The sequence below is a fragment of the Neolamprologus multifasciatus genome, chromosome 4 (assembly GCF_963576455.1).
Source record: "Neolamprologus multifasciatus chromosome 4, fNeoMul1.2, whole genome shotgun sequence".
Lineage (NCBI taxonomy): Eukaryota > Metazoa > Chordata > Actinopteri > Cichliformes > Cichlidae > Neolamprologus > Neolamprologus multifasciatus.
In genome coordinates, this window is record NC_140442.1 from 8,516,010 (window position 1) to 8,538,174 (window position 22,165).

The 22,165-nt window shown below is 41.0% G+C and overlaps 2 protein-coding genes across 2 annotated transcripts in view; both read right to left on the reverse strand.

Annotated features, from left to right (window-relative positions):
* Positions 1-1,573: 1,573 nt before the first annotated feature.
* On the reverse strand, positions 1,574-5,456 carry hcrt (hypocretin (orexin) neuropeptide precursor). The gene is made up of 2 exons (XM_085156069.1): positions 4,549-5,456; positions 1,574-1,941 (listed from the first exon to the last, which is right to left on the reverse strand). Exons 1-2 carry the CDS (start codon positions 4,681-4,683, stop codon positions 1,576-1,578), a joined length of 501 nt encoding a protein of 166 aa, XP_085012195.1. The 5' UTR covers positions 4,684-5,456; the 3' UTR covers positions 1,574-1,575.
* A 112-nt stretch (positions 5,457-5,568) lies between these two features.
* Positions 5,569-22,165, reverse strand: part of LOC146519733 (inactive phospholipase C-like protein 2) — a 69,348-nt gene continuing 52,751 nt past the window's right edge. The window contains exons 4-6 of the mRNA XM_085156043.1: positions 19,751-19,826; positions 10,271-10,380; positions 5,569-7,296 (exon numbers count right to left, since the gene is read on the reverse strand). Of these exons, the coding sequence (XP_085012169.1) occupies positions 6,829-7,296; positions 10,271-10,380; positions 19,751-19,826 (654 nt within the window). The 3' untranslated portion in view covers positions 5,569-6,828. The remainder of the gene's footprint in view (positions 7,297-10,270; positions 10,381-19,750; positions 19,827-22,165) is intronic.

Consider the following 22,165-nt stretch of genomic DNA (forward strand, 5'->3'; position numbering starts at 1 on the left):
TCTCACATAAAACCTTGCCTTCTCCCCAGAGAAGTTATTAGAAATAACTTTCCTTTTTCTTCCATCTCTTGCTTTCTCACGCTCTCACCTCTATCTTGTGAAACTCCACAATGGGAGGCAGAAAAGGATTTTCTGTTGCTTAGACTTTTCACTTAAATTACCAATCATTTTTCTGAGGTAGAGCTGGATCCCGCGTTAATAACACAGAAAGGGAGGTGTGTGTGCACGTTTTGTTTGCTGTGGAAGAACGCAACTGATTATCTTCTTTGGCATCTCTGGAAAGATTCTGTGTTTTTATCAGCCCTTCTTTTGACACATGAGGGTAGAGGTCAAGTTGAATAAAGCACAGCATCAAGCGATTTACGTTTTTGCTCAGTGTAATAACAGTCAATTTGCTGCTAGGCTTTTTGTTGATGTGCTTGAAGAATCTAACAGGCTGCTGTCTGTATCGCCACCTCTATTTCACATTTCCTTTACTCCCCATGCATCAACAAACACCTACGCAGATAGTTGCTGTAGAAGATGCAGGAAAAACCTATACACACAAACTGACCTCGAAATAGCAGATTTCGCTGGTTCTTTATGTTTCATCGTCACTTATTAGCATTTCCTCTCGACTCCATATGGTTGCATAAAGCTGTTGTGCACACAAATCCGCTATATTAGTTACGCATATAAATTCATACCCATGAAAATTTCTATTTTTAACCACAAACAGTTTTGTTTTTGTTTGTTTTAATCAGAGGTACTTTCTGTTGGACAGATTTGAGATTTATATGCATCTGTGTCAGTTTGGCAGATATAAAAAATTCTTTAAAAAGCCACCAGCCGGACTGAGTTTGAGTCAGGTGCTTGGCAATGATTGCGAGCATTACAGGGAGGCACGTGTCTGTTCTAATATTTCAAATCGGCAGACTACCTTGGAAGTCTATGCCTTTAATACCTGGTAAGGAAGCAGTTAAAAAAAACAGTTTGTGCTTTATGTTTTATTCTCCCTATAGCTACAGGGATCATATCTTTTCACCATACTACACTTAGATGAAGCAAAATTAAATTTAAGAAACCTGAAGCACCCTACATGCACTGGTGGCTGGTTACTATTTACCTTGGGTGTGGCTGATGGATTGTGCTTATAGACTAACACGAAGGTTGTTTTTATTTTTTGGCTGAATTCAGGCATTCATCAGTGATTTTCACGTGGATAAATCTTGATTATCTATTTTTAATCTCTGGGTGTTTTCCACAGTGTGCTTTTTATCCCACATTCCTCCCATCACCCAAGAAATGATCATTACTATATGTGATGTCTATCAAATGCTTAACTTATTCCAGAAAATAAAATTGAGTGTTTGTCACTTTTGTATATAGTCATGAAAGTTAACAGTTGATCAGCTTTGATTCTTTTTTATTAGATCACAGACCCTTTTACATATATGTACAATATAGAACATTTTTCCTAAAATTTGGAGATCACATTCAAATTCACATTATTTCTGAGGGAAAAAAATATATACATTTGGTGGAAGATGTGACTTTTTTCATTTAAACAGCGTCCCTGGTTTTACTCAATTAGTTTCAAACAGGCAGGGGTGTCATAATGGTCGTTCCAGATTGAGCCATCCAGTCCATGTACTGCTCCCCAGCTCTCTCTCTGGTTCTCTTCCCCATTGTCAGAATCCCTGCTGCTTGGTTCCTGGAGCCTTGTAGGAGCTGTTGGAGTCGGCTCTGAAAGCGATACTCGTCCTCTTTTCGTTTGCCCAGAGTGAGGATCCCAGCGGACGCATCATCCGTGAGGACTCCACCCGGTCCCTTGTTGCCTGAGCGACACAGTAACACATAAAGGCGGCAGGGACGAGACGGTTCTCTGCAGCACTCAGGCACGCTGTGAGCGTCACAGGCCAGCTGAGACAGTAGCAGCAGCAAGACCAATACCATGGCTTTCTGGTCAGATTAAAAATATGATTTTTAGGATTAAAGAGGTATGATTAAAATAACAGAAAATACAGAGTGCATGAAGTACATGTAAATGTGAATTAATATGAAATTGAATGGACAAATTCCAATGCATAATAAATATAAATCAATGAATTTATAATAAAATAATACTGAAATCTATTATAAACAATGATAATAAACCTAAAGCACTAGTCAGTCAGTGTCAACATGCCCAACATGTTGGTAAGCTTAAATTTTAACCAACATTGCATTACGTACAATACAAACAGCCCCCATTTAATGATAAAGTTTATAAGCCTGAACATATATGTATATAGCCAGTAGGGGTGCAACGATACTCGTATCGATATTGAACCGTTCGATACAGTGCTTTCGGTTCGGTATGCATATGTATCGAACAATACAATATTTTTAATTTATTTTATCAACTTTCCTTCTGACGATGCTGTCTGTGTTGAGCGCTCAGTGGATCTGCGCTTGACAGTGCAGCCTAGGCAGAGTAGTCGAACACAGATTCACTGAGCGCAGGGCAAGCTAGCGAGACAGAAGCTAGGCTAGTTGCAACATGACAAATTGAACCTCCCCCACCCTCATTCAGATCTGGCGTTGGAACTATTTTGGTTTTCATGTGACGTATGACCCTGAAGGTAAGCGTGTCATGGACAAAAGTAAAACAGTATGTTGGATGTGCCAGCAATGCTCAATTGGTGGGAACTAGTGTGTTAGCGCAGTTAGCTCGTTAATGTGTTGACATCTTCCAGCCCCACTCATGAGGCGATCCGCGGTAGCTAGTTAACGGAGATTTGCCGTGTTGTGACGTTAACGTCATTTCAGATTAACGCTGACAGCACTAGTGGGAACACAACCAATATGACTGCACATTTACTCCGACATCATCCTAGTGTAAAGACAAGTGGAAGCAGACAAAAACAAGCACGCATGCTACAAACTTTACCCGAGTCATTTAGACAGCCGTTAGCACATGATTCTCCTTATGGGGACCTGATATGTTTAATATGCTGCTGAGAATATAGCCCAGAAGAAGCGTATAGTATAGCTTTTATTTTGGAAAGAGACATTTCTCCATAATAAACTCTCTTTTCCAAAGATGAGTGATTCCTCAATCAGATACAGGGCTCGCAAAATCGCTAGCCCAACGTCCTTGGGCTTTTTTCCAGTCGGGCTACCAAAATCTATCTCTGCCCTGCCCGTCGGCCTATCGTAGGAAGGAAAAATATATGTCAATGCTTTTGCATTCTTTCGGAAATGTAGCTGGGTAATTATGTCATTGGCATCGGCCACTGTCAATATGTGACATACTGAAATCGCGTTTGAATTTGCGCTTGTTTTTTGCTTTCACTTTGCAATTACGTGAACTGTGTATAGAGAGCGACAGTACTGACTGGTGAGTGATGATAATTTGTGCACCAATTCCTCTGACATCGTCTTATCAATCGTTAGCTTACTATGCAAACATGACAAGTGAAATCTCCCGCAGCTTAAACATGTGAGAGGTTGATCACGCAGAGAATCGCTGAGCGTCATGTGAGTGCGTGTGTAAAAGCAGCAGGATATATATTTTAGTTCTGCTGAGCCAAATAAGACAGGTCAGGGTGAAGAAGTGACAAAACGGAAAAGTTATGACAAATCAGACTATAAGGCAAAAAGAAAGTGCAGCTTTATGGTTTCATGGACAAAAGAATTTCTGTGGCTGCAATATGAAGGGCTAAATAACCAGGGCTGCACATAAGTGGTCCGCAGGTGCGCATTCGCTGTCAAAATAAAAACGCACACAAGATAAGAAGTTGCAATGCGTGTTTGCGTACATAAGATTTTCAAGAGGAGGACAGACATTTGTTTAGAACTCTTAAAGATGTCGAAGAAGCTCCTTTAAGCAATTCCTGTGATGTTCCTCCACCTCCAAAGAAATGTCAGAAGGAGTCCGAACCACAAAAGAAGCGCGTATTCTCGGAAAAGTGGTTGCAGGAGGTGAGCTGGCTTCAAACAAATGATGAACGCACAGAGATGTGGTGCAGAATGTGCCGTGAAAATTTAATAAATGACAAATTAATAAAAAGGCATGAACATTTTTTTTTGTATCGAAAAAATATCGAACCGTGACACCAAATTATCGAACTGAACCGAACCGTGAATTTTGTGTATCGTTGCACCCCTAATAGCCAGGCATAATTAGTTATTTATCCGATATCATAGGGAAATTATTTCTATTCTTCTATTTATTTTTATCCCCTCACTCCAGGGTTACAGATGAGAAGATGCTGTATAATAAATGTACATATATATTTATTGTTGGAGCTTAGTGACATGATAAAACCACATTCAGTAGGGAACGGTCAGTTTAATATTTACAGTAAAATGCATTAAATCTATTCCTCCACTGCACTTGAGAATTGAATAACTGATACCAAATATCCCAAATTGTTTTTTTAGTAGGCTGCTTATACCTTTAGCAGCACAAAAGGATGCTTATGTAGAAAAAGCAATTAAAAAGAACAAACAAAACAAATCAGCAAAGTAAAACCATGAAAATTTTAAACAAACAAAGAAAAAAAAATGAAGCTGTCTTCTTACCTTGTTATTCATTTCCATCCCAGCAGCTTGTTGGAACTTGGTGGGGAACCACAACATCTGCTCTGTTGTCTGAAGGGAAGTCATCTGCTCCCAGGGGTAGAATGAGTGTCTTTTATATGGTCCTGTGCCATCCATCCCATCAGTCCTCTGGACGTCATTTAGACCAGTGACAAACGTAGCACAAAACCACTGATTCTCTTTTTTTTTTTTGGTCTTTGCTCATTTGAAGTTTGCTGTAAAGCTCTCTGCCATTAATTAGCGGCCTATCCCAGGTCATCTCCAAGACGCCTGAGTGGACCTTTGATGCACTGCAGGTATGTTTTTGTGGCTGCATGCTAAAGGTTTATTAAGACATACCATTACAATGACTGGTGAAGGGCTGAAGTCAATTAGCAAATATATATATATATATATTTAAAAACGGCTGCCCTTTCTCTGCTCTAATGACAAGTTCATTCAAAGTCTATGCTAATGAGGATGCATGGACTTTACTCTCTCATAGTGAAAGCACTTCACAAGAAAAGACCTAGAAAAAGACTTCTGGTAGGGTGTCAGGCACATCTGTGCACAAATGATCTGCTTTACAAATCGGGGAAAATTTGCAGTAAAAATAACAACAACAAGATAACAACTCTTAAAAGTTGTTTTTATCCTCACAACCATTTACTTAATGTTTGTTGCCATCTTATGGACAACAGGAAGCAGTGCTATCTCATTCATTATAAACCAAATGGCTTAAATCTATTTTAGTAATAAGGGAATCATTTAAGATCGATTGAGAATTGACTATGCATTACAGTGCACTTTTGTAAAGCTATATTGATCGTTGCTTTCAAATGGCTAGGTCTCTTTAAAAAAATAAAAGCAGTGGCACCGTGTGTGAACCCTGCACAGTAAAAACCTTATATCAGTTTATCAGTTTAAAAATCGAAATAAAATTGCAAAGAACATCCATTTATCCCAGTTCATATCGCTACTTGAATGATTATTAAATAGTAATGAACAAGAGGAGACAGGAGAAACAATGAAGCCAGTTTTAATGGGCCACTTAAGAGACCTCTTACAGAATCCACACTCACTTTGAAGTGAAACACGTCAGGTTACTGTTTGACTGTTGTGTTGTGGTGCTAACCCCTAAACCTTTCATTCCAATCCCACATGCACTGGTTGGCTTGATCTGCACCACAGAACAACAGGTGTCAAATCACTGTGTATGTGGAAGTAATGTTAAAAAATACTTAGGATATCAATAAAACTAACAACAGTTATAATAATATCAATCATGAATGTCTCAGAATTATTATAGCAATATATGTTCCCTTCATACACTTTGCATACATTTTACATCTATAGTCACTTTATTCTTATAGACAGCAGTATCATGTTCCTGATGATCTTTGACCTCTAACGGGAGGGGTCAAATATTCCAGTTGTGACTGACTGGTGAACTCCGCCACTTAAGGACGTGCTCCATCCTAGGGACCAGGACATCAACTCACATAACATCATATACATAGCCCCTAGGAAGGAGACAAAAAGATTGTGTGAGGAGTGTATAAGAATGCCGGAGAACTTAAACCCTAAGAGAATTGACACTAGAGATCTGAGGGGCCTGATGAAGACTGACACCAGCAATAATACATCAGGGTGATTTTGTTTTCTATTTTAGCACTATAGCTGCTTATTTTGTGCTGAAATGGCCATTTGTGACCCCTACAGACTAGTAGAGCTGCTCTACTTTGTGCCACTGAAATTAAAATGGCCTCCTCTTCATCATCAGAATAAGTGAGGGTTTCCTGTATGTCTTAGTTGTGGGAGGGAAAGTGTGAATGTGAAGAACTAAACACTTGAAGACATGCCAAGGTGTCTCTGAAAATAAAAAGGCAAATTTGTGGCATTAAATGCCAAAGTGAGGTAAAGCCTGTACCCACAGAGCTAGAGTACATCGTGGAGGGGCTTGAAAATAGCAGTGCCCAGAGAGAGACAGGGATACGTAACTCACTGATGTTTTCAGCTGTTATCCTTCTGCTTTTCACTTCTAGCTGAAGTGTATTATCTCGCTTCTCTTTCATATCTCTGGCCAACTCAAATCACCTCTCAAACTTGCGTCTCGCTTCTAGCACGACGAGGCTTCCTCCTCCTCATCATCTCTTTCAACTTCTCAGCAACTTCCTCCATCTCTCTTTCTTTACTGACCTCTTGCTTTCTTTCTACACCTTTCTGCTTCTCTATCTCACTGTCTCTCTTTGGGACGGATTCTCTGTGGGCACAGGCAGCGGGTCAGCAGGATCCCGCGGGACTGTCGCCGACAGTCACTTTTTCTTTCTCGGGGATGGTGTCGAGAGGTACTGCTGCCCCCTGCTGCTGGTTTTGGAATTGAAACTGGTGCTGGGGTAGCGGTGGCGGCTGAGGGTAGGCAGGTGGCTTTGGAACAGGTGGGGCCAGAGGAGGAGCCGATAGCTGGGGATGCAGCTGGGGATATTGCTGGGGATGCGGGTGCAGATAAGCCTGAGGTGCGGTCGGAGACTGGAGCTGATTTTGGGGTTGGCACAGCAGTGGAGGCGCTGGGTGGGTCTTGGCCTGAGGCTGCTGCTGTGTCTGCTGCTGCGGCTGGTAGTGAGGATGGTGCTGAAGCTGTGGGGAAGCTGCTCCATTTTTACTGAGGCCACAGGACTGAGCTGCACAGTGGATCTGACGCAGAGTGTCCAGTGCCTCACTCTTTGCGTGCTTTAGCAGGTCAGCCTGGCCCTAAGATTTAGACACAGAAGAAGAAGCAGAAAGAAACATTTGTTAATATCACTCAACTATATAAAATTGAAATGCATTCAAACAGCATTCCCTAAAGGCTACTTATACGAAGTCTATTTTAAATAACACCATCAATGCAATTTTCTTTTATCCCTCTTTTTGTTTTGTTTTTTAGAAAAATGATTTTAATCTCTAAATGACCATTATCTGCATGAATTTTTAGTGAGAAGAAAGTAAAGGTGCTTATTGTTAATGTATTACTCAAAAAGATGCAGAAGGGGGCAGTATGAAGCCAATGAACAAAGGGCTTTGGTTTCTTGCCAGCCCTTTGTACTGTTCCTCTCAGCTTGTAAGTACTGCTGGCATATGGTGGCAATGTTATACTACATTTCTGCTCTTTATTTGAACACCCCAGAGATGAAACCTTGCCATATGTGGAGGAAGTGGTCAGGGCAGGCATCCTGCGCTACGGCACTGTCAAGTCAATCTGGGCCACTGCCATGGCTGCCTCCCTCCCTTAAGCTAGCTGTCTCTGCCATGTGGAAATGTGGTGGAGTTTTCTCCACAGGCAGTTATTTCTGTGTGTAAGAGGTGCTTATATTATTAGAACTGTCCAAAGGAGATGAAAAAAAAAGGGAGAGAGACCACACGCTTCGACAAACCCCCTCCACTTGAACAATCTAATTCTTGACTCTTCCCCTCAGGGTTTACTCTCGCCAGATTCCTCCAGCATGTCCACTTCAACATCTGCTCACAAGAAAGTTGAAAGCAATTTTCTTTTTATCTGCATTTATCTGCATATTTTACCTCCCTCGCACTGAACTTCGGTCTGTCTGACGTGCTGTGACAGCTTGCTGGGCTAACCTCCTTGTGAAGACACACAGTCTGACCTGTTGTGGACCAGACTAAAATATAAACGGCGAAAGGCATAAAGTTTTTAGTGCCACAAGGCAGGTACAGCGGTATGACATACTGGGGTAAGACTAAAGGTGATGCTCTGCAGATGATGGCCTGCGATCTACCCGTTGGTGATGTTAATACACTGCAAGTGGCATTTTAGCTCAACCAATACAGCACGCAAACCCGGAGTATGAGCATGTCATATGTTTGGAATAAAAAAAGAAGAAAAAGGAGGGAAAAAAAAGAAATTATGTAAGTCATGACTCACCAGGCATAAAATAAGACGGCAAGAAGCTTATCCTGTGCTGTCTGAGTCAAATAACGGCTACACTTGTCTTTGAATGCATTCACCCCTACAGCTGGCCTAACGTTGTCCGCAGGAGGCTAAGCTGATGTAAGGACAGCTACTAAATCCCACAACTATATCCTCATTAAATTCTAGACCAGTGTCCTTTTTGTTTATCAGAAGCGGACCACTCCTCTGAGAGAAATCGAGTAGTCGATAACCTGCCTCTAGGTATTATTTTACATTTATAGACATTCACGGGGAGTTAGAAGAGACAGCAGAGTATAAGCATCATTGGGACATATAGATTGAGTCAGTTCTTATATTAAGGATTAACCATAAAAACAAGACATCTACCAGAATTTGATTTAATCACATATAAAAGGGTTAGAGTTACATTGGCTTACCACAGAAAACACTGACGGTTATTTAATTATATGTAACTGCCCAAGAAAACAGATTATAACACTAGAAAGTACAAACATGAACGATTTGGGAGACGCGTCTTTTTTCAAACCCTGTTATTCTTCTAAAAAGGACAGCAATGTGGCTGACATTTGCTTCAAAGGATCTCTTTCTCTCTCTTTGATTTTTCTTTTCTCTTGACTAACTGGAACAATAAGTGGCAGAAATGGGCAAATACCCTCATTCACTGTGACAGCCCCGAACTGACAGAAACTGTCAAAGTAAGGTTGGAGAGGGAGCTAGAGACGAACACTGACAAACAGATAGGACGTGGCTCTTCCCTCGGCTTTCCTCTCAGCATCCCACACTTCCATCTCTAACAACCAGCGAGCACTTCCTGGCCTGCTGAGAATCTGGAGAGGCTGACAGGTGAAATAATAACTGGGTACGGCTGCCAGCCTTGGCAAACAAGCACCAAGCTCTCACCAAATGTTCACTATGAGACGCAGATTACAACTGAAGAATGGGAAGAGGCCAAGACGGAGTTATGTGGGTGCCACCTTGTTATTGAAAGGGTGGCTCATCACAGGAGAACAGACGAAACGGGGGGGGGGGGGGGGGGGGGGGGGGACTGCGATCGGAAAAATAAGGTGTGTGAATGTGGTTAATACTGAGATAGATTCTGTACAGCTGGTCTACCTAAACAGCAAGGGCATAAATTGCACCATAGATGGATGGAGGACATCATTTTAACCCTAGCAGCAATGCAACCCCCTTTTTGTTGTTTTCCATCTGGCAAGACTGGCATGAAAAGGAGAAGACATCTATCTATCCTAATGCTCAAGCCACTCTGTCTGTACTTAGCATGTGCCGTTATTTTAGCGTTGCTATTACCGGCAGCAGTCGTAGAGGAAATGAGATGAGAGCATTGAGCAGCCTTATCTCCTTTGTCAAGGGGCAGGCAAAGACAAGAATGCATCATCATCAAGGCATGTCTAGGGGATCCAGTGTCTCCTTATGAGGAATAACAGAGCAGCATATGTGTGTCTACAAACAAGCGCGAACAATCCTATCATGTCTTGTCAAGATACACGACCAAATAAATAAAATGGTACTTGGACTCAACAGTAATTAATTAAGAGGTTTAGGGATTAGAGAAGAGGGAAATACAATTAGCCCAGTGAGCTTTCTTAAGACATTATGTTATTTAATCTCAGCAACATGGTCTCAGATTGCTTGTCCAGTTGGGTACAGTCCCCAAAGTAATCTCAAATGCACATTAACCAGTTTTAATAGTTGTACTTTATACAAATGGGGGGGGGGGGGGGGGGGGGTAGATTAATTACTAGGCTTGTTGTTGTGTTGTAGGAGGGGTTCACTAACCTTCAGCACAGTGATGTTCCAAGCGTAGCTCTCCATAGCCTTCTGCAGTTTACGTCCTTTCAGACCCTCCTTTGCTCCAATGCGATGCAGGTCCTCGTGGAAGTCCAAACCTGGACAAAGACACAGGCAGGCGTGCCATGTAAATAAAAGCAAATCATATTAAAGCCGAAAAATACCATGCAAAAAAACACTTTTAGGCACAGTCTGCATTGGAGCATTATATTTGTGTAAAAAGAAAATATTTTTTCCCCAATTTTTAGTAGAAGAAATTTCTTAATAGAGTAAATATCCTCATGCATGCAGACCAAGGAAAATAACGACATTTTGCAATTTTGCAAAAAACACCATGAAACAAAATATGCCCGCTGAGAGGTTTTAGGTAAAGAGTCTTGCAGTGTACAAAACTGCCATAAATGCATTAATGCATATTAGTCCAGATCTGTTATGCATATAAATTCACAGACATTATAAAATGCAATGACATACTGTAATATAACCATATTTCAGTGCATTTTATTGTTTGTTCTTCTACCCGCAACCAAGTTGGAGCGTTACAGTTGGATTTTAGCATGCAGTGTGTTGGGTTGCTATGGCTGTCTAAACAGAGGTCATATGAAGCAGGCTAAACTCTAATTAATCTATCAGTGCTTCCTGCTTCATTTAGCCCAGGCAGACCGTAACTAATCCCCTGGGCTTTAAGAGCAAACTCCTCCTAAACCTAAGGCTCAGCCTGCTTGTCAGTCTGTCCCTGACAACTGACCTTATGGTTCTCCAGCTTCGATTTACTGCAAAAACAATGATGGAACATAATACACTACAATTCACAAGAAGCCCGTCACCTCAAGTCATTCCTTCTTTAGTCTTTGAACATTTCCAGGTGGCAGGTACTGCAAGAAACCTGTTTTCAGGAACATTCTTTAGTTGAACTGGTGGAGAGTAGGAGACTTACTCTACTGTCAGCAAGTATCAGAGCCGTATAATATCCACTGTTTTGTTAGGGTTTTTTTGTTTTGTTTTAATATTCAAAAAACACCCAAAATGTGTGCTAGGAAAGTATGAGATGTCGTCTTGGTTTTGTAATGTAGCTACATTGTTCCCCATTTGACAAACTGTTTGTGTTGTCATGTTCAGAGTGCCTCCTTGAAGCACAGAAACACGCAAGGGGATATAGAGGCCTCTCATTTTGGAAAACGCAGTTAAGTAGTTAAGTAAGAAGAAAAATGAGACTATGTTGACTTTATGAAGTCAAGATAAAAAAATAAATAAATAGAATAAAAACAAAATTACCAGTTTTCAGGGCAAACCAGGCTGAACCATACCAAAAATAACTAATGTGCTATAATTTCCAAACACTGGTGATGTACAACCAATGCAGCATATCTGTTTCAGAGCCTGAAAGTTCTGCTAACAGGGATTAGGACTGATTTGATCTCGTAATCTGTTGTAGTTAATGGGCTCAGAGAAGAGCCAAGGAAGTTTGTGTTCACAGGACACAAGAAATTAGGATGGCAGGGAGCAGAGTAAGTTGTGAATTTAGCAAATTAGCTAGAGGATGCAATACAGCTCTTGAAGCATTTAATTTGGCATTATGAAGCTTTCCCTTCCCCTAACAGTCTCGATGTTGCTGTTCCTTAGTGTCACTTAAACTATGTGAAATTTGAGCTAATAAAAATGTGGCCCTGTAGCACACTCTGAAGAGATTGAATTTCACGTTGAGAGAGCGAGACAGGGAGAGTCGGGTCCTAAGGAGGACTTAGGGAATAATATATCTCTTCTGAGTAGCCAAACAAATGCAAACATATCACACACACACACACACCTCGGTAGAGTAAAAGCAGAGAGGGTTTTTGCCTTTGTAATGAGTACTGCAGCAGCACCTCTTCTGCTTCAAAAACATACAGTGGCTTCAGGCAGAGAGACAGAAAGGTAAGTAAATAATAAAATCAAACAGAACCTTCAAACAGGATCTGATGAAAAGAAATAATGAATAAAAAGATAGGAAATGCTCTGAGTGGGGAATGCATGACAGTCAGCTCAGTGTTTCATTAATTTATCTCTATTCATACACACTGCAAAGCCCAAACACAATGCCATGAAGCAGAACATGGGATATTCCAGCTGCTGATGAGCTGGGAGAAAAACTGGTTAAATCCAAGGAAGATAAAGGGAGGGAGAGTTCTTTATCTTTTCTGTTGGCAATAAAATACACAGTGCTGACTAAAACAGTGGTTCATCATAGCGAAAGCCTTTGCAAGGAAGAGAACATCAATAAATACACATGGTAGGGCTGGCAGAGAGGCAGCAGGTCTTTAACTCATACAGTAAGCTTGCACCTGTTCCTGGACCTGCCTTAATATGGCATGATGCATGGCTATATTCAAGACAGATGCCTGAACACCTCGCTACCAGACGTGGAATACATAGAGGTGCCGAGAAACACAGCTGGTGCCCCCTTTTCAAGAAGGGGGACAGGAGGGTGTGCTCTAACTTCACTCCTCAGCCTCCCTTTCTCAGAGTCCCTGGGTTCTAAGTTTTCTATAAATTACTGTTCTATTGGTTTTGAGAATCACTTGTTCTGAGTTTTTGCATTTCCCGGTTGCTTTGCAATGATTTTATCTGGCTTCATTTTCACTTCTAGTTCTGTTCACGGTTATACTTTGGTTTATATTTAAATCCTTGAGTTCCTGCCTCCCTTGTGTTTCCGTGTCTTGTTTAGTCTTTGTGTTTTGCTACTTCCCATTTTTATTGTGGTAGTCTTTTGTCTCTTGTGCTTGGTGTTTAGTTTTACTTCCTTTTGAGTTATTATGTTACGTTATCCTCAGCTGTGTTGTCACGTGCTACCTCTCCCTCATTAACTTGTGAGTATATGTTGTCTCTGTCTCTCCTTGTCCTTTGTCATATTGTCCCTCACTGCTGTGTGTTCCCTTGCTCCATGGTTTCTGGTATTTGGAATTCCTGGCTTTTTTCTGCGTACATTTTTGGCTTTTGTTTACTCTTTGCCTGACAGCATTAAAGCAGTTTTTGGAGTTACTCCCATTTCCCCAGAGTCCTGCATGAGGCTCCACCCTTGCTCCCACACGGCCAATCCATGACACCCGGGGAAGGTCTATGCCAGGTTACCGGAGAGGAGAGTTCATCTGTTAGTTGAACCTTGGATCCAGGAAGAACAATGAATTCAAGTTGGCTCAACGAGTCGACATAGTTTTTGGGAATTTGGAGAAAGTACTCGACTGCATTTCTCAAAGTATAATGTGAGGCATGCTTCAGGACTGCTTCAGCTTCAGCCCATTTGGTTTCTGTCCAACTGCAGTGAGAGCTTGACTCGCTCTGAGGCAACACGTCAGACTCATTCCCTGTGAGTACTGAGTTCACTGGGCTGCCCTTTAGTACCAATTCTGTTAAAATCTTTTATGAACAGAATTTCTAGACACAGCTAAGGGGCAATAGCTGATGTCAGTATTGGTGGTCTCCCAATCTTTCCTCTTCTTTTTGCAGATGTGGTTCTGTTAGCTTTACTGAGTCATGACCTCCAGCTTGCACCGGGGAGTGTGAGAAATGAGAATCAGCACCTTTGATTTTAAGTCGGAGTATTTCAGGGTCTTGTTAATGAGTGAGGGGAGAGCAGAATAGGAGATTGACAGACATGCTTGTTGCAAGACATACTCTTGCAACATCTGCAGCAATGCAGATGCTGTACTGGTATGTTGTGGTGAAGAGAGAGCAAAGAGGGAAAGCAAAGCTGTTGATTTACTGGTCCACCTACGCTCACCTATGGCCACAGGCTGTGGGTAGTGAACGAAATAATGAGATCGTGGATATAAGTGACAGAAATGACTTTCCTCTGAATGCCTGGATGTGTGGGCTCAGCCTTAGAGACAGGATAAGGTGCTCGGCTTATCTCTCATCGGGGAGGGGCTCAGAGTGTGTACTTCTCCACATTCTCCTGGGCGCTTCTTAGGTCAGGTGTTTTGGGCATGTCCCAATGGGATGAAGGCCGGGGGGAAACCCACAACATGCTGGAGACATTATATCTCTCAGGTGGCTTAGGAACAGTTTGGTGTCCCAAAAGAAGGGTTAAAGGATGTGGCCAAGAAGAGGGAGCTCTAGGCATCTCTGCTTAGAATCTTTCTCCCACAACCAGGATGTGTGTATTTAAGTATTTATATCATCTGATCACCAAGTATATCACCTTCATAATAAAGGTACAGTCATGCCACATTTGCATCTGAAAATGAATGCTCTGTTCTTTGCGATGTGAGTAAATCGGTGCGCTGACAAACTAGTACACCATGACACATACACATCTAAATGCATTCTGAACACAACAAAGCTTATGCATTACATTTTTAAGAAACACTGCTGGAACAAATCTTTAAATAAGCTGGTGAAGCAGAGGCTAGTGGGGAGAATGACTGGAAACCCACACACAGATTAGATATGCATGCAGACAAATAAGCCAGTGTACACAATGTGCACAAAAACACAGTGGTAGCATCTGGAGGTGCCAGAGTGTGCATCCCAGCTGTTTTCCTGGTCCCACATTATGTGTGTGATAGTGAGCCATCAATAGTGCCCAAGGGGAATTATCTAACACCTCTCCATCCTCATCAACACGTCAGCTTCACTGCCCAAATTGAACTGATTAGCTGCAATAATAACAACTGGGAAAAACTGTGCACAGGAAGGAAGGAGGTGGTGCTGCTGAGACTTAAAAACCACAGCAACCCCAAACTATCCATTTTTAACTTCCTACTCTTAAAATGAGGAATGTGCCAGTGGGCAGGTTAGGATGTAAGAGGATAGTTTGAGCCTCTCATTCAGATCGTGGCCATTGGTGTGATTATGGCTTTGTCACAACAGCATTTAGCTGATGAGCAGAGAACAATTTTAATGTCTAGGGCAAAAGTGTCAGGTTCAATCACAGGTCCTAAAATTAATGAGTGCATGTGCTTACATGAAGCGAACTCACGCATCCTACTCCACATTCTCTTTTGGATACTGACAGCCTGTCGTCCATTAGCACCTTTTCTGCTTCTCACACAGCCATTATAACAAAATTATAACTTCGACTTCTGGATTGATCGTGAGGACAAAACCTTCTATTCCGTGCAAATCCATCATTTCGCGCTTCACATGCCTCTCACTGACTCTCTATGTTCAGGCTGATGCTACTGTCATTGTCAGTATGTACATAATCATATGGTTGATGAAATGGCTTCTGAAGGATGCATTCAGTACTTGTCAATCTATCAAGATAGGTAAATTCATGCTTTCCAAGCCATCAGAATGATGCTGAGTTTTGGTGGGGGAGTCGAGTCAAACCCAGTGCAATGCGTGGCGTTTCTTTTCTCCAGGGGTAAGAAATCATTTTAATGAGCTGAGACACAGGTTAAGAACATGATAAAAACAGGGGGAAAGTCTATTTAGGGACAGTGACACTGTAGCATTACTGCAGAAAGTCTGTCTAGAATTTTATTTGTCCACCAACATATATTCTGTCATTTTAGAGAAGTTTCACAACAAGCAGCTCAGTATGTTTTACTTTGCGTTATTAAGCTGTTTTTAGTTTCATATTTATATTAAACTAAACATCTGAACACTTAAAGATGAAGCAGCATCTTTTATATGTTACAGTAAAATAATCCACAATAACCTTAGAGTATATTGAATTTCAAGTGCTCTAACAGGGAACTAAAAGCCTGCGACTAAGGTTGTCTGTCAGGTTTTTTTTTTATTAGTCCTTTATTTATCCAGGTAAAAAATCTCATTGAGATTAAAAATCTCATTTCCAAGAGAGACCTGGCATCATGGCAACAAAAGTCACATACCACATAGGTATATAACATTTAAAACAAATACAATATCCCATACCAACATGTGTAAAATATACAATAACCGATCAAATTAAGAGTACATTAAAAACAATCACACTGAGTAAAAGAGCTGTTCTCTCGTTCCTTTAAGACAGACTTAAACTCTCCCAAGGTAACCAATTCTGATAATTTCAGTTCCTTCTGCAGATTATTCCAGGAAGCAGGGGCAGCGTATTTAAAAGCCTAGTGTTTGTGATCACTGATCATTAGTTGACTTCTGGTTAGTAGTATAAAGAAATAAAAAGTCCAAATTAGCATGTGATTAAGCAGGTGACCCTTTTGCATGAATCAAAATGTTGGGGTTTGTTTCCATGTTCATCTGCTGGTAGAGGGTTAGACAAGAGAAGTAAGATTTGCATCTGCTGTTCTGCCAACAGCAGATTTTAAATTTAAGGAACCATCTGGACCACCACTGCTTATGCATCTGTACATATACATACACTCAGTGTCCCCTTTATTAGAAGTGCCTGTTCAACTGCTCATTAATGCAAATATCCAATAAGTCAATCACATGGCACAACTCTATGCATTAAGTCAGACAGACATTGTACAACAGCTTGCTGATTTTTATGCAGGTGTGTTAAGTGACTTTGAAAGTGGGTTGTTGGTGCCTGACAGACTAGTTTTAGTTATTTCAGAAACCTGGATCTACTAGGATTTTCCACATAACCATCCATAAGCTTTACAAGGAACGGTCCAAAAGAATCCAGTATCCAACTTTTTTAGACCATAATGCTTGCTGATGCTATAGGTCAGGCAACAGTAACTCAAGAAAAACCAATTGTTACAATGAAGGTTTGCAGAAGCGCATCTGTAAACACAAAATACGTCAAAGCTTGAAGCAGATGGGCTACAGCAGAAGAAAACCACATCAGGTGCCACTTTTGTCAGCTAAGAACAGGAAATTGAGGCTATAAGTCACACAGGCTCATCAAAACTGGACAACAGGAAACTGGGAAAAAAACGTTGCCTGGTCCGATGAGTCTCTAATACCGCCGTGACATTCCAGTGGTAGGGTCAGAATGTGGCACAAGCAACTTGAAAGCAAAGATCCTGCGTTGTATTGACAGTTCCGGCTGGTGGTGGTGGTGTTGTCATAGTGTGCCCTCAAGAATGTTCTAACACAAATACAAATGTGTATTTTTGTTCTTTATACCAAGTGTGATTACATGTGTTGCTGCACAGGGAGCAACCTTACAATATTAAGCCAATTATTATGGCATTGCAGCAAGCGAAGCTGCAAAAACTAAACAAGTATGGTATCAAATGGTGTTAGAATAAACAGAGCAGAGTGAACCTAAGCTAAAATGACTTAATAAAGGCTAACTTGCCTTTATATTCACTTAAGTCAACAAGATTAGATTTCCTTTAAAGCTTAGAATTCCCATTTTCCAATTTTGATCTTATCCAATAGGCAACTTTATCCATAAAACGCCAAGTAAGTTAAATTTTCTAAACTCTGTTGGGGAAAGTGTTTGTTTTGCTGCCTGCTGTAATGTTATACTGTGTCACTGGAAACGATTGCTCTTTGGCCAACGTGTTTTTATTTTCTGCCTCATTTACTGCCATCAAAACTACAATGCCTGAAACTATGGACACGCATACATACGGAGGAGATGTATATTTGAGAACTGCAGGGTTTGGACGAAGGCTTGTGTGCGAGTGCTTGGGGCAGAGGGAATTAGAGTGAGTAATAGGAAAAATGCTGTGTTTGGCATGCAGCTGAGGCCCCTCAAGGCTGCTGCTCCTACCTTTTGTGTCCTTGTATGTTTCTTTTAACTTACATTTAGAAAAAAAAAATGTAACTCCATATTTAGGAACTTTAATATTTGCATTTCATTTGGATTGGAAGGCTTTTGATGAGCCCCTTTGAATGTTATTTCAGTTATGTCAGAGAAGCATACATTTAACCTACAAAACAGAACACGGTTCATTTATTGCTGTTCTGTTTAAAAAATGTTCATGTGTCTGCAGCAGCACACAAAGCTGAAACCTCTGGTTTTTAGCAGACACTGATGTGATTGAGGCTGTGGCTGTGTGAGGCTTAAGCTTTGCTTAACTCTCCTGTCATCGCCTTTGAAGATGCTTCTAGCTCTGCACTGGGGAACCTTGTAGCGGGAGGGCATCTCTATGATTGAAGCTCCAGGGTTTAGCCTACTTCACTGTGTAACTGCGCTGCACAAATATCAGCTTGGCTTGCTGTGGTCAGGGGGTGTTAAGCATATGTCTGCCTCTGAGTGACACGGGGGAGTAAAGCAGGCTTAAAGTGGACTTAATGGCCTCAAGATATTGGGTTGACACGAGCCAATTAGCCAACCCCAGTTTTCACACATAAAATGTAAAATAAAATACACATTTTCAAGTTCACACCAGGTCTATAACGGAGCCAAATCTGCAGGTTCATTAGTTTATTATTCATGTTCATTAGTTTCAATCATGTCTTTCGGTTTCCTGTAGCCATAAAATGTCTTAACATGAAAAATGAAGATGTCACTATTCAAACTGAGCTCCTTTTCGAGGAGCTCTTCAGCAGAGACACTGCTGCATAGCAAAGCAGCAAGGCAAATGAGGAAGAATTAGCGCTGAATTTAAAAGAGGCTCGAGAAGACAAGCCACAGGATTTCTTGATTTTAAGCCATTTCTCCCTTAATGATCTTATTATGGCCAATTTTATCCTCTCTCCTAAAACACCGGACCTCTTGCATCAAGCAGCCCTTTTAAAAGACTGCACTGATAAAATGCTTTGTTAATTCAGTCCTTTCTCACCATTTTCCATCCCTCCCCCTCTTACTGCACACTTTGTCAAACCTTTTCATTTCTCTCCTCCTCTCAAAGGATGTTTATGCTCTCTGTCCTCTTTCTCCTGCAGCCCTTTGTCTGTGTGGCTGGATGATTGTTTTCACCTGCCCACTGACATGATTACTACTCTGCTGACTCACTGATGATGGCCTGCTCTATTGACAGCAGCCACGGCTGTTGATGTTGATGCAGATGCTGTAGGAGTAGACACACTGTGCTCATTCTGCTGGGCAGGAGGACATGACACACAATATGTTTAAAAGGGTGCAGATGCACATTCGTAAATCACATGATTCATTGGGATTGAAGCAGAGAAGCTAAAAACATCCATCCCTCCTTAAATAAACACAGGCTGTTTTCTTGTGGATCTTATTGTTCTTAAACAAATTAATAAAATGTGCCAGTAAGAGAGGTAATTTAAATCATTTCTCATAAATTTTGTCCTTGAATTATGAGTCATTTTCATCACAGTAGCAGAGAGATTGCAGTTTCCTGCTTTGCTTCATAGAAACACTTATTTTTTTTAAGTGTCATAAGAAGAAAGATTTTGAATACAGGAAGGAACAGGACAATATCACACATTTTTAACAGCCTACGGGAAGGATAAATATCAAGTTGACTCAAGTTTCCAGTTATAAATATAAATTTTGTCATGGAATGTTGCTGCTAACACCCCGTTTATCTCAACCTCTTTTTTTTAAATCCTTATTTACACGTCCATATCTTCTTTCTTTTAATTTGTTTAGATATTTAATGAAAAGGCATAAAGGTCAGCATTTTTCAACAGTGACTAAACAGTGGTACATACCTGCTCGTTGTGCTTGTGTGAGCTTGGAGTAGACCACATCAGCTGACTCGATCAGCGTTTTGCTGGTTTGGATCAGCTACAATAAAAAGAAGACATGGAGTTAATTTGTAGAACATCTTAATTCCCTGCCAGGGCCTCCCAGTATAGAAAAGAAATCAACCTCACCATTAAAAGCAATGACAGAGTGAATAAACTCAATCATCTAAACCAGGGGTGTCGGACTCTAGGCCTCGAGGGCCAGTGTCCTGCAGGTTTTAGATCTCACCCTAGGTCAACACACCTGAATAAAATGATTAGCTCATTACCAGGCCTCTGCAGAACTTCAAGACATGTTGAGGTCATTTAGCCATTTAAATCAGCTGTGTTGGATCAAGGATACATCTAAAACCTGCAGGACACCGGCCCTCGAGGCCTGGAGTTTGACACATGTGATCTAAACCTTGGATTATTTGCATTCATGTGGATATTACCACCCTCGACTCCTAAGGCAAAGGCAATCTCCAACACAACATGACACCCCCGCCCCCCTCCGAGACAGGACAATGTTCCTTGGATCAGTGCAAGGAACATGAAAAAGAGCTCAAGGAATTCATTCAGCTTCGACATTCTCCAGATCCCAATCCAATCGAGCATCAGAGGGATGTGCCAGAACAAGCCCAATCCACGGAGCTCAGAGACCGCAACCCCAAGCGGCACCCTCCAGGTCTGAAAAAATGAAACCACACTGGAAGAACCCCCAAAAACTGCAGTTCCTCAAAATGCCACTTGAAGGTGGTTCTAAAAGTAAATCAGTCCTTATAAGACACACATTAAAATTTACAACAGAAAGAAGCAGGTAGGCATCGGCTAGCTAGCAAGCTGTTTGCTAGTCACCTCAGTTAAAGTAATTCACTGTGTTGCTGGCTTTGTCCACATTGGACATATGGAGTTATCTGACAAAGAATAAAAACCAAAACTGTCTTTTAAACAATAACTTAATGAAATACACGATTATAATCCATCGGATTCTTCCCAGTCAAAATTGACCGGTCAGTTTTAACAGCTCTTAAATTAGCATAGCAAACATTTTTCACCACCAAATTCAGTTCAGTAGGCCATTCAGGGGGTCAGGGGCCAATCGGTGGGGGTGGGGGAGTCGAGTGGATTCCCATTCATTTCCTATGGCGCTCACTTTTGATCGGGAACACCACAGATGTAACTAGGTTGATAAAAACACTCAAAATTCAATGAAAGAGGTGCTCATCACTTTCATACGTTCAAGTGCATAGTGTGGAGGATGTCATAAGGCCTTGAGGCAATCAGATGTAAAACACAATATTTATGAGTGTTTTAAGTTGTAAAGTTCTAAATTGTAAAGATTTGAGTCGAACACGACAGGAAGCTTTTAATGATGGAGCTATGATACTGATAAGCCTGTTAAATTACAAAGGTTTTGCCAGCTTTCTTTCCAGTCTTCAAAGCGCACACTTTCAGCACTACATGATATTTACTCTATAGTGTTTTTACTCTCACACACGCTCACACTGCACTGTATTATGTGTTTAAAAGCTGCATTTTTTTCTGTGGCATAGTTTTATCTTCCTTTGTAAAATCAGCTGCTCTACTTCTGATATTCTCCTTCATGTCTGTGATTGATCAGATGCTGCCAACACCGCTCTTTTCATGTGAACGAGCAGGGGGGAAATCTTGGGTTAACTTAACGAGTTGATAACCAGCTTTGAGTGACTGCTTATCCCAATTGCCAGTATTAGGGTGAGTGAATCCAGATAATGGAAAGATAGTCTGGGTATGCTTCGTAATGCAGGGCTCTAAGCAACAGGATGCACTGCCAACGTTACAGTGCCTGTCATCCCCTGAGGTAGCTTATGCCAGAGCTATTTTGGCAGGTTAGTGGTTTTAATGTTGTGGTTAATCAATGAATATAAAGATGAGAACAAATAAAAATGCTAAGAGGTAAACACTTCAAAAAAAAAATTTGAGTTGTCTTTCCTGCCACATTGTTTTTATTCATTTATAACAGATTTGATCCCCTCAGTCAGGGCTCAGTTTGAAGTATTTGGAATGAGCTCTCAATTGCTACGTTTACAGAGACAATAACAATTCAGCCTAACCCAATTAAGGCAACAAAGCTGCCATGTAAATGTCTGATTAGATTAATTCTGGTAAGATCATAATCAGAAAACTCTTTCGAATTAATTGGGCATATAAACAACACGGCTGAGATTTCTTTTGTCTTTTATGCAATTATATAAGTAAGTTGGGTAAAATTCACGAGACGAATGCACTTGCAAGCAACGTTTTTGGTATGTCAGCGGTTAATGAGTCTTAAAACAGACATTATTTCCTAATTATCTAACAAAACATGCTTTAGACAGGTCTCTCTGTTAGTATCAGTATTATTAATGGAAAAGTTAT

What these genes read in the sequence shown, in the direction of transcription:
- hcrt (XM_085156069.1), bottom strand. Translation starts at nt 4,683, where the DNA reads ATGGATGGCACAGGACCATATAAAAGACACTCATTCTACCCCTGGGAG. An exon ending in GGATGGAAATGAATAACAAG is followed by an intron (nt 1,942 to 4,548) that starts GTAAGAAGACAG and finishes TAATCTGACCAG; the next exon opens with AAAGCCATGGTATTGGTCTT.